This window comes from Linepithema humile, chromosome 4 (genome assembly GCF_040581485.1).
Source record: "Linepithema humile isolate Giens D197 chromosome 4, Lhum_UNIL_v1.0, whole genome shotgun sequence".
NCBI lineage: Eukaryota > Metazoa > Arthropoda > Insecta > Hymenoptera > Formicidae > Linepithema > Linepithema humile.
The window spans coordinates 26,658,009-26,669,752 of record NC_090131.1 but is presented as its reverse complement, the minus strand read 5'-3'; the positions used below and the strand labels follow the sequence as shown (position 1 = coordinate 26,669,752).

The 11,744-nt window shown below is 33.4% G+C and overlaps 2 protein-coding genes and 1 long non-coding RNA gene across 5 annotated transcripts; all 3 read right to left on the bottom strand.

Moving 5' to 3' along the window:
- Nucleotides 1–50: 50 nt before the first annotated feature.
- LOC105671684 (uncharacterized) lies at nt 51–3,901 on the bottom strand. Its single transcript, XM_067353911.1, has 6 exons — nt 3,741–3,901; nt 2,905–3,521; nt 2,299–2,534; nt 1,671–1,714; nt 626–1,299; nt 51–460 (listed from the first exon to the last, which is right to left on the bottom strand). The coding sequence occupies exons 1-6, from the start codon at nt 3,769–3,771 to the stop codon at nt 245–247; spliced, it is 1,818 nt and encodes a 605-aa protein (XP_067210012.1). The 5' UTR covers nt 3,772–3,901; the 3' UTR covers nt 51–244.
- A 1,248-nt stretch (nt 3,902–5,149) lies between these two features.
- LOC105671682 (uncharacterized) lies at nt 5,150–6,611 on the bottom strand. The gene is made up of 3 exons (XM_012366037.2): nt 6,477–6,611; nt 5,729–6,354; nt 5,150–5,527 (listed from the first exon to the last, which is right to left on the bottom strand). Exons 1-3 carry the CDS (start codon nt 6,586–6,588, stop codon nt 5,279–5,281), a joined length of 987 nt encoding a protein of 328 aa, XP_012221460.2. The 5' UTR covers nt 6,589–6,611; the 3' UTR covers nt 5,150–5,278.
- A 575-nt stretch (nt 6,612–7,186) lies between these two features.
- Nucleotides 7,187–10,366, bottom strand: LOC105671631 (uncharacterized). Of its 3 annotated transcripts, none has more exons than XR_010889690.1 (4): nt 10,268–10,366; nt 9,535–10,115; nt 8,968–9,168; nt 7,187–7,201 (listed from the first exon to the last, which is right to left on the bottom strand). It is a non-coding gene; the product is annotated as an uncharacterized lncRNA (long non-coding RNA). The 3 variants fall into 3 exon arrangements; XR_010889689.1 differs by lacking the exon at nt 7,187–7,201 and adding an exon at nt 8,867–8,885; XR_010889688.1 differs by lacking the exon at nt 7,187–7,201 and having other exon boundaries at nt 8,913–9,168.
- Nucleotides 10,367–11,744: the final 1,378 nt, after the last annotated feature.

Sequence of the window (11,744 nt, the reverse complement as noted above, 5' to 3'; positions counted from 1 at the left end):
TTTAAGACATTCGGTCGACTTATCTTATTATTATTAATAATTTTCTAGCATTAATTTTTTGTCGCTTTTATTGTATGTAATACGTGTAATACATTGTACATTACATTAATTTGTGTATATATTTTTAGATATATTTTCACGATTCTACACATTGCAACTTTCACTGCGATTTACTTTGGAATGAATTAACATATTCACATATTTCGTAATTATTCTTATTATTAATCAAAGAAAATTTTTTTTGTTACATTTTAGTTATCGCGTAATTGGCTTCTATCAGCGTTTGGCCTGGTTTCTCGATCACAGGCAGGTCTCTCGCGGCAGGTTGAATATCCTCCAAGATTACCTGCGTCACCTCCGTCACATCATACGTCCTATCATCCGAATCCACCGTTCCTGTCCTTGTCGTAGACGAAGCGAAACTCGTGACACTGATTTCCATGCGACTAGTCATACGTTCCTATAAAGTGACAGGCGAGAGGTAAAAGTAACTTCATATTTAATAATTTCGAAATGACATTTTTCCAAACGAGCACCATGACGCAAATATTGTTTTTTTTTTATACGCAATTATACTGCTGAAATTTTTTAACAAATTTTAATTTATAATTTTTCAAGCTTTTACCAGATCCGCTTGTCCGTCTTCGCAGACGACCCTGTCGCTGTATCTGCGATAGTAATTCTCGGCGTAGCAGCTGCAGTTGTCGAGATGCACGATCTTGTCGATGACAATCGTCTCGCCGTGTCCCAAACGCAAGCCTTCCGGTAGCGGCTGCAGCAGAAAGCCGCGACGACCTCTCACCGCGTTGCCGATCGAGGGACGACGTTGAACGGCGAAGCTGACGTTGCACTTGCCTATGGTGGATCGCGCGGTGCCCAGGAACGTGCCGTGTCCGATGTCGTCGAAGTCGTCGCCGGTGTGCAGCTGCTCGGCCACGGTCTTCAGGATGTTGAGATCGTAGGGCTTCGTCTGCAGGCTCGCGATCACGCGCTCGATGCCCTCATCGTCGTAGAGGAGCTCGATGGGCGCGTCGGTGACGGTCTTCCGCCGGTTCACGATGTGCCCGTCCTCCTCGCTCACGCCGATATCGTAGCCCTCGACTTGCCTGAGGCTGCAGACTAGGCTGTTATCCTTCGTCGGGTAGCAATGCAGCCGGGACTTGATGCGAGAACCGGACGGCTCGCCGCACGACGGATCGTACTCTGGACATCGCGGTGTCCTCGTCATATTCATGTTAACGGCGAAGATGTACTCGGGCCCATGTTGCCACGTCCCATCCTCGACAGGAATGTGGATGGCTGATAAGGAAAGTATCGGGATGAAGCAATTTGTGAGTAAAGTCTTCTCGGTTGCTGTGCGCTTTTTGCAGAGAATAAGGTGAAGGATAAATTGGATAGAGTGAATAAGGTGAAGGGTATTAAATCTTAATTATTATAATTGTAATATCAGGTGACCAACAAAATTTATGCGATTTTGCTGGTACAAACTTTACAAAAAACTGCACGAACTTGTCGGTTGCCTGATAATACGAAAATTGTTCGTTATTAATAGAGTTACATTTTGCCGTTATTTATGACATTTTCTACAAAGAGGGGCTATAATTTATAGAAAAATTCAAAAGGATATAATTTCCAAATTATAAAGCGAAATAATTTGACAGCAGGCTTACCTAAGAAAAGTGGTATCAACGTTTCAACAATCATGTTGCGTTCGCTGTGTCCAAACTACGCTGCTCTTAAACTTGGAACTGCTTTTATACCTCTTTGACACCACTAAGGACAATCTTATTATGTAATTTATTTAAGCTTACTTGGCGCGTCGGCACTAATTTTTAAACGACTTCGTGGAAACGTAACACTTGCTTTCGACCTTTGACAAATGCACTATGATAGTGCATTACACACCGTATTATCAATCTGAATCCGAATTTTGAAGCGAGTACATATCCAGTTTTGCTCTGCGGAAGGAAACTTTCTTGGCTGCAATTTTGAGAAATATATAAGAAATATCGGATACGATAAATATATGAGCCGGAAACGCAATATGCGTGCGGCAAAAAGATTAATTGCACATTTAAAACAGTCGGATCAAACGTCGTGGATTGTCTACGTGAAGCATCGTAAGTTATAACATCGGATACGAAAACGAAAGTCTTGGGGTTTAATGGATGCCATTTATTAATCTTTGTTTATAATTTTATTTCGCTTGATTAAATATTCAATACCAGAAAATTCTATATATATATATATATAACTTATCTACGAATACAACATAAGCGCTATAATCTGTTACCGTTTTAATCGATGAAGTTGCTCGGTATATCAGTGTTAATATTCAAATCGATCCATTCACCGTAGGGAATAGACGAGAGTTCGTCTTTGGCGGGTTTGATGTTGTCTAAGTTGAGCTGCACCATTTCCTTGAACGAAATCATCCTAGTTGCGGTAGAGTCAGTTGGAAATCTTATTTTTCCATCCATCTCGGTGACAGTTTCGAATCTATCGCTGACTTGTATTTTGCTGTAGAATCTCCCCTGCAAGAGATGTAATATAAATTCAGTTGAGTATAAATAGAAAAAAGTTAATATTTGAAATAAACAATTAAATTAATTATAAATCTTAAAAATTAATCATTGATCATTTTTAGTAGCAAAATTAATAATAATTATTAATCTGTTAGAAATTGTTAAGTATTTTACTCTTTTTCGTACAATATCTAACTATTATAATCGTATCGTATGAAAATCATTTCATATTAATTATTATTTCTTAATTCGTAAACATTTGATGAATACAGAAGCAAAGAACCAATTGCCGTAAAAGAAAATTGTGGATACAAAATCAATATTTAAGAATTTATTTTTCTTTAGCGATGAAATTGAAAAAAAAGACATAGAAACATACCATTTTTAAGATTCCCGTGGCGAAATCGACGTATCGCGGTGGATTAATGCATCCTATCCTGGATTTCTCGATTGAGAGGATCGTACCAGGTTTCGCGTCGGGCATCAGCAACACGACGAGACGGAAATCAGTGTCCCCTTGCTCGGTCGCGTCCGTCTCGATCGCCTCGTCCGTGATTGTGTACACAGTGGCGCAGTCGCCCATCGACGAGTTCTCCCTGGCCATGAACTGCGGCATGCCGATCTTGCGCTTCAGATCGGCACCCACGTTAAACTGATTTGCGATCTTCCTGATGACATTCACGACCTCCATGTGAGACGGCGGCTCGATCATCAGACCCCCCACACCGCGCTCGTCGAAGTTAATCTCGAACATTTGCGCCGTCTCGACCTCGCGTGTCATATTGCCATCCTTGTGCGGCATCACGGTCGTGGAGTTCTGCAAATGGCAGAACAGGCTGTCCGGCACTTTGGGACGGCACTTTACTGTAGAGAATAATTGCATGATTTGGTCGGGCTCGTGAGGATCCGATTTCATTGTGTATGTCATGTTCAAGTTGTACGTATATTCCGGCCCTAATTTCCATTCTGACGTGTCGTTGACGATCACGTTGGCGGCTGAAATAAATAAGCAGGAAGTTTTGATCAGACGATAGAAATAATAGAATAATAACACAATATTATATATTCACAGTATCGCTATCTATGAAGAAGAGAATCTATTTCTGTGTCCACTATTGTTATTGTTAGTGTTCAAAAATAATCTTTATATATTTTTTTTAATGAAAGGCATGCGCGTGGATTTATGGTAATTGTATTTGTTGGTGGCTTACCGACCTAGGAAGAAAGGAATTAGAGTGACGTTCATCTCGTGGCAACGTGCCTCACTATACGCTACACGTACGCTGATACTACTCTTCTTACACTCGCAAGCTCCTTTATATCAGAACGTGCTCATAATTTAACGGCATAATGTTCAACAGCGCTTGCGTCTGTAGTGATGCCCAGGATGACGCGTGTTACGTCTGTATCTGACGTACGCTCATCAGCACACATATAATACAAATGAAAATATAAGAATTTTTTTCAAGCTTTGATCTTAATCTTTTCGTAGAATTAATTAACATTATCGCTATAATTAAATGCACGGACAGAACAAATTTGCAAGCTGGCGTTATTTTATCACACAGTGAAATATCGCACGTTTTTTTATATATCTACCCTATATTTTTCGAATTTTCCGCAATTATTCCTTGCAATTGTAGCTGCAAGATAATTATAACGCAGCGATAAAAATATTTAAAGACCGAAAAGTATCTATTTCCGGCAATAAATATGCATGTTTGAAACATAAATATTTCTCGGAGATTCATTAAGCAGAAGTGTCGTTACACGCACGAGTTTTAGATGAAATCAAATTAGTTTCTCTGTACTGCGTGCATTGTACCAGGAATGATCATTGACGATAAAGCGAAAGCGTTTAGCCAGAAGTTCTAATAATAGTCAAAGATTTATGTCAAGTGGAAAGTATCACTGCCATTTTCACTCTTTTTTTTTGATAGATGAATCGAGATGACATTCATCTCGCGACATGCCTTAATATACACTGCACGTACGCTAATACAACTCTTCTTATACTATCAAGCTCCTTTATATAAGATCGTGCTCATAATTTAACAAGATAATATTCAGCAACGTTTACGTTTATAGCGAATCATAGGATATTACGTCTGCATTTGCACAGAAATATACAGTTCATATATGTATAACATAAAATAAGTATAAAAATCTTTTGGTTCTAAGTATGTTTTTGTGGAACTAATATTATTGTTCTACTTGAATCTAAGAGGATGAAAAATTTATTTTACGTCATAGCGTTATTTTATATACACTATTTACGTTTACGTAACGAACATTTGTGAGAGATTCATTAAGTAATGCAAACGTGTTACGTGCGTGCGAGTTTCAGATAAAATCAAAAATTCTTTTTATTGAGTGCACTACCACGAATAATCATTGACAATGAAAAAAAATCTTTGTTGGAAGCACTATGATAATATTCAAAAAGTTATGTCAACTCAGGAATGTTTTTGCCATTCTCGCTTTAAACAGTTAGAGATAATTGAATAATTCGCAAAATATAAAAAATACATTTAAGATAAATGTATCTTTACTTATAATTACACGTAATTATTAAAGGTCATTGCTTTTCGATAAATTAAAGTTACAAATAAATATAGAAGGCATTATTTCACGAAATGCTGTATATTAATCTTTATTCACAGAATTCATCTAAATTAATTAAACATCTAACATTGACAAATTTTTCTCATATACATAATCTATCTATGAATGCCATATAAAGCGCGCTTATCTTATTCATATAATTCATAACTTTCTTGGTCAGGTGCAGTGTTAATATTTAGTTCGTACAATTTGCCAGAGTCAATATTAGGAATGTCATTTTGTGCGGGCTTGATGCTGATTAGATTGAGATGCATGACATCGTTAAACGGTAAAAGGAAGGTTTCGTTAGAGTGGGTCAAATATGTTCTTAATTTTCCATCCAGTTTGCTGAAGCTTTCGAATCCGTCGCCGATCTGCATCTTGCTGAAGAATCTCTCCTGCAAAATATAGGTGTAATAAAAGTTAAAATTAAAGCGAAAGAAAAACGAAATTTTTTAAGTAAAATTAATTAGACCATTACAAAATATTTGAGTGTCTTTGGAAATATAAATGTAACGTTTAGGAATTAATTTTTTTCAGTTTAGGAATTTATTTTTTACGGATAAATAAAAAAATGCAGAAATACAATGTCCACGTACCATTTTTAAGACTCGCGAATACAAACGACGCGGTGAATTGATGCATCTCGTTCTATACTTCTCGATTGAAACAGTCGTTCCAGGTTTTGCGTCAGTCATCGGTAGTACGAAGAGTGTAAAATCGATATTCTCTTTGACCGGCTCTGTTTCGGATTCATTACGGCTGATCTCGTATCTGGTCGTGCAAATACCCATTGACGTGTTCTCCACGCCTTTGAAACGTGATGTGTCGCGATTCCTTTTCAGATTGACACCTAGATTCAACTGATTGGCGATTCTCTTGATGACATTGAACTTTCCCTCATTTGCATTCACAAATGTTGAGTTGATTAATAGACTCTCTATACCGCGTTTGTTATATTTAATCTCGAACGATGGAAATGAGGTCGTTCTTGTCAAGCTCTGCAGGAGTCCTCTGTAGGAATCTGTATACGTTGAATTCAGAATGAGACAAAGGAGACGGTTCGGTATTTTAGGACGACACTTCATCGTCATGAACAACCGCACTTCGTTAGGCATGGAAAAGTTTTCCGGGACGTTTACATATGTGGTGTTTAAGTTCAGATTGTAGAAATATTCCGGTCCAAAAACCCATTCCGATGTATCATTGACGATCACGTTGGCCGCTAAATGAATAAATAAGAAATTTGATCATCAATCATCCAATTAATTTATTTTTTTTAATGAATGTGACACTGAATGATATATATATATAGATACGGGTAGTACTTGGTAGTGGCTTACCGACCTAGGAAGAACGGAATGACGGTGACATTCATCTTGTGAAGTGTCTCACTGCACACTGCACATACGCTGATACTACTCTTCTTATACTCGCAAACATCACTATATAGGAACATGATGAGAATTTAACAAGATAATGTTTAAGGATGCTTGCGTTTATATTGAGTTGTATTGCATCTGCATTTGATGTACGTTTACATATGTCACACGTTAGAGAAATATACAGACTTTTTCAATTTTAATATTATCACTTTATTTAATTGTACGAATATAAAAAATTTGTACAACTAGTAATATTTCATAATACGAGAAAAAAATGACACCTTTTCATAATTTTGAATTTGTGTTCAGTATTTTATTGAAATAAAATAACATTTGAAAAATAATTATATATATGCAGAGAATAAATTGTGAACGATAAATGCAATATATTTAGGAGAAATGTAATTTTATTTGTATAATTGCACATAGTTAATAATGCCACTTAATCGCACAATTTTTATTGGTTTAATTTATGAAGATACTGGATGTTAAAAATCAGTGTTAATATTTATATCGATCAATTTGCCATTAGAAAAAGACGGAGGTTTGTCTTGCGTGAGTATGATACTGTCTAGTTCGAGTTGTATAATTTCCTTAAATGGAATTATCTGCAATTTGCCAGTAGAAATTCTTAGTAAACTGCCATCCTGCTCGGTGACGTTTTCAAATCTGTTATTGATCTGTATTCTGCTAAAGAATATTTTCTTTGTAAAATATATAAATTGAAATTAAATATTGATAGAAAAAATAAAACTCAAAATTAATCATTCATAATTTTTTAGTAGTAAATCAACAACAATTATTAAAATATTACAAAATATTGAATGTTTTCCATTTTTACCATAATAAAAATATATAAGTATTATGATCTTATTATTTAATTATTATTTGCTTTCTTTCACTAATTTCTTAATTCGTACAGATATAATGGTGTTTGCATATATAACTAATTGTAAAATAAAATTTTTTGTATAAAATCAATATTTAAGAATTAATGTCTTCTTTCAGAATGAATTTAAAAAATTCAGAACAAACATATACGATTCCTCTTGCGAAATTGTCGCAATGAATTATTGCATTTTATCATAGATTTCTTGATTGAGATAATCGTACCAGCTTGCAACTAATAGACTCTTCACATCGCGCTCGTTAAATTTAATCCCGAACATTTGAGCTGTCTCGATTTCACGCGTCATGTTGCGGTTCTTAAATGCTAAAAGCATCGAATTCGTGGAGTTCTGTAGATGACAAACATTGTTTGTCATTTTAGGGCGATATTTTATTGTAAAAAATAATTATGTTTTAATGCCCATCCAAACGTTTGTTTCGATATTTATTGATTCAGACAATATTTAGTATCTTAGCGACCAAGAAAAAACGGAATCAGAGTCGTTTATCATGCAGAGTGCTCACACTACACTTTATGTTCAATATTACTCTTCTCACATTTACAACTTGTTTTAAATAAAAACGTACTCATAATTTAAAACGATAATGTTCAACAACGTTACGTTTATAGAGAATTATATTATGCCTTATCTCATATATATGTATGTATATGTTCGCATATGAGATAACAGTTTGACCATTTATCGTAGTAAGAAAAACATTTAAAGATCGAAAAATATCTCTGCCAAATATTATTTATATCTTTGCACAATAACATACTTTTTTTCAAAAATTATACGAATATGATGAGAGTTTAACAAGATAATGTTCGAGAACACTTGTGTTTATTGTGATTCATAAGATATTACTGATTTGCATCTCTATACATACGTTTATATATGTAAAATAAAAGAGTTTTTCAAGTTTAATATTTTTTTAGTGCTAATGTAGTTGGACTTAATAGAATGTAAATAAAAATGAATATTATACTTCTAAAATATTTTATAACATAATTTAAAAATTTCTTTAATATGCTTTAGATTTCTTAAATATTTTACCGCAATCGTTTTTTGCATAATGGAATAACCGCTGTTATCATAGCGACAAAAAAATATTTGAAAAGCGAATAACGTTAAATATATATTTACAATTTTGCAAGACTTGCAATTTGCAATTTGGTAATTTTTCCGAGATTTGTTAAACACTGCGAAGGTGACGGCACAAGGCTTAGAAGAGATCAAATTAGTTCTATTCGCTGCATGTGCATTATAGTAAAGATAAGAATAATTATTGACAATGAAAAGAAAGCACTTAGCTAGCAATACGAGCATTATAATTACATTCAATGAGTCATGTCAATGAAAAAAAGTGTTCCAGTTTTTTGACAAAATAAAATCTAATCGCAAGTAAACGACAGATACAAGAAAAAAATTATTACTATTTCATGAAATGATGTTTATTTTGTTTATGAATACATTTAAATCTGTAAAATATTCAATAAATTCTATAGTTTATCAATATCGTTTGAAAGATCACGTCTTTGACTTTAATTCATGTTAGCTTACATGTTCTTATTTATATATTATTGGAGAAAACCAACTGCCATTGAAAATATCCATAGGTTTATTTTGGGCAGGTTTGATACTCTCCAGCGTGAGTTGTATTTTTTCCCGAAAGAGTCCAAAGTGTTGCGCATAGTGCATGTTAATCACATATATCGGACCATCATATCTGTTATTGATTTGTGTTGCGCCACTGAATTTTATCTGCAATATCATCAACAGTGTTACATAAATTCAGAAGAAAATGTCAATAACAAAATATACTTCTTATAACAAAATTAATAGCTATTTTTTTAATAATAAAATTAAAAGACTGTTACTAAATAGCAAATATTTTCGTTTTATTAATGTAATATTCTCATAGTATTATTTGGAAATATTGCATTTTTTCATGAATTCCATTGATTCCATGTAAACATGTAGTAATAACTGCTACAATAACGAATTAATTGCCGTAAAATAAAATAAGGTATATAACATTAATGTGTTTAAGAATTCGTTCTTTTTCTATAAAAATAATATTTAAAAAGTGCGCTACGTAACACTAAATATACAAAGATGTATACATACTTGAAAGTCAATCGGGATAGAACAATGATCATTACAGTAAAGATATCCTATGACTTCTAAACTAGAATCAGGTTTTACATCGAACATCGGCAATATCACTAACTGGAAATCTTTATTCTGTTTTGACATATTTATTTCCGGTTCAAGATATTCGACACTGTATCTCACAAAACACTCGTTTCCATTTATTATAATCCATTTCTTTTCCCAGTATATAGAATCACCATCAAAATTGCGCTGTACATGGATACCAGTGCTAAAACGTTGGGCGATTTTTTGCATTAATTCCCTCTTAAAGGGATCTGACGAATTAGTAAATATTCTCTCTACACCGCTTTCATTGAACTTCATCTCGAATATTACTGAAGTATAGAGGACAAACTCCTTTTGTTCGTCAAAAGTCTTGAAGTACTGTAGGTCGCAAAACAGACTGTCTTCCATCTTAGGGCGACACTTTACCGTCGAGGAAACATTTCTGTGCCAGGGTAGCTTCTCCGAACTGAAGTGGGTCACTTGCAGGTTAAACAAATATTCTGGTCCAAAAGTCCATTCCGACCTATCGTTGACGACTATGTTAGCCGCTAAATAAGTAAACAAAAAATTTGGTCAGAGATATAATGCATTAGAACTCTGTCTTTTATAAATAAAATTAAAAAATTAATATTTTTTCTTTTTTATATTGAATGGTTTACATATATATGAATTTAGAAATAGTACTTAATGGCTTACCGACCTAGAAAGAACGGAATCAATGTGACGTACATCTTGTGAAGCGTCTCACATCGAACTGCCTGTACGCTGCCGCTACTCTTCTTTCAAGCTGCTTTATACAATACGAACATGTTTAGAATCATCACATCAAGGGCGCTTCCTGTTATTATGAGTCATAAGATTTTATTTGGTGTTTGATTTCTATATGTAACATGAGAGAAAAATACAAAAACTATTTTATTTTAAGATTGCTTGGTATTATATTGATGTTATAATTATTTGATAATTCGGTGATAAAAAATTTCTATTAAACACTAAAAATTTTTAAGAAATGGAAAAGATACTTTATTGACAAAATTTATATTTTTCAAGTATTTTTCGCTGTTATTTGTTGCAATTACAGTTACGTAATAGCATGGCTTTTAAAATTTTGATAAATAGATTTGAGGAACAATATACATATCTGTCAAAAATATATTTACAACTTTTCAAGCCAACAATTTGTACGAAATTTGTTATGCGCTGTAAAAGTGACGTCTCAAGGCTTAGAAGAGATTAAATTAGTTTTATTCACTGCATGCATTGTATTAAGAATAATCATTGAAATGAAATGAGAGCGCTTAGTTAAGAGCATTATAATTACATTCAATTAAGAAAAGTGTTCCTGTTTTTTTCAATAAAATTAAATCCAGTTGTAAATAAATGTCGGATACAAGAAAAAAACTATTACTATTTCATGAAATGATGTTTATTTTGTTTATGAATACATTTAGATCTGTAAAATATTCAATAAATTCTATAGTTTATCTCATCAATATCGTTTGAAAGATCACGTCTTTGACTTTAATTCATGTTAGCTTATACGTTTTTATTTATATATTATGGAGAAAACCAACTGCCATTGAAAATATTTATAAATTTATTTTGAGCAGGTTGGATACTCTCCAGCGTCAGTTGTATTGCTTCCTGGAAGGGTCCAGGGTCCCGCAAATTGAGCGTGTTAATCACATATATCGGACCTTTGAATCTGTTATTGATTTGTGTTGCGCCACTGAATTTTATCTGCAATATCATAAACAGTGTTACATAAATTCAGTAGAAAATGTTAATGACAAAATATATTTCTTATAACAAACTTAATAGCTATTTTTTCAATAATAAAAATAAAAGACTGTTACTAAATGTCAAATACTTTCGTTTCATTAATGTAATATTTTAATCGTATTTTTTGGAAATATAGCATTTTTCTATGAATTTATTAATTCCATGTAAACATGTAGAAATAACTGTTATAACGAGTAATGAATTAATTGCTGTAAAACAAAATTAAATATATAAGATTAATGTTTAAGAGTTTTTTTTTTTTTTATAAAGATTAAATTTAAAAATGCGCCACGTAACATTAAATATACAAAGACGTATACCTACTTGAAAAATTATCGGTTTAGTCCGAATATCGCAGTGAAAATATGTTTCGGTTGTAAAAATGGAATGAGGTT

What these genes read in the sequence shown, in the direction of transcription:
- LOC105671684 (XM_067353911.1), bottom strand. Translation starts at nt 3,771, where the DNA reads ATGAACGTCACTCTAATTCCTTTCTTCCTAG. An exon ending in TCTAATTCCTTTCTTCCTAG is followed by an intron (nt 3,522 to 3,740) that starts GTCGGTAAGCCA and finishes TATTTATTTCAG; the next exon opens with CCGCCAACGTGATCGTCAAC. An exon ending in GTTGATACCACTTTTCTTAG is followed by an intron (nt 1,300 to 1,670) that starts GTAAGCCTGCTG and finishes TTTCCTTATCAG; the next exon opens with CCATCCACATTCCTGTCGAG.
- LOC105671682 (XM_012366037.2), bottom strand. Translation starts at nt 6,588, where the DNA reads ATGTTCCTATATAGTGATGTTTGCGAGTATAAGAAGAGTAGTATCAGC. An exon ending in CGTCATTCCGTTCTTCCTAG is followed by an intron (nt 6,355 to 6,476) that starts GTCGGTAAGCCA and finishes TTATTCATTTAG; the next exon opens with CGGCCAACGTGATCGTCAAT. An exon ending in ATTCGCGAGTCTTAAAAATG is followed by an intron (nt 5,528 to 5,728) that starts GTACGTGGACAT and finishes TATATTTTGCAG; the next exon opens with GAGAGATTCTTCAGCAAGAT.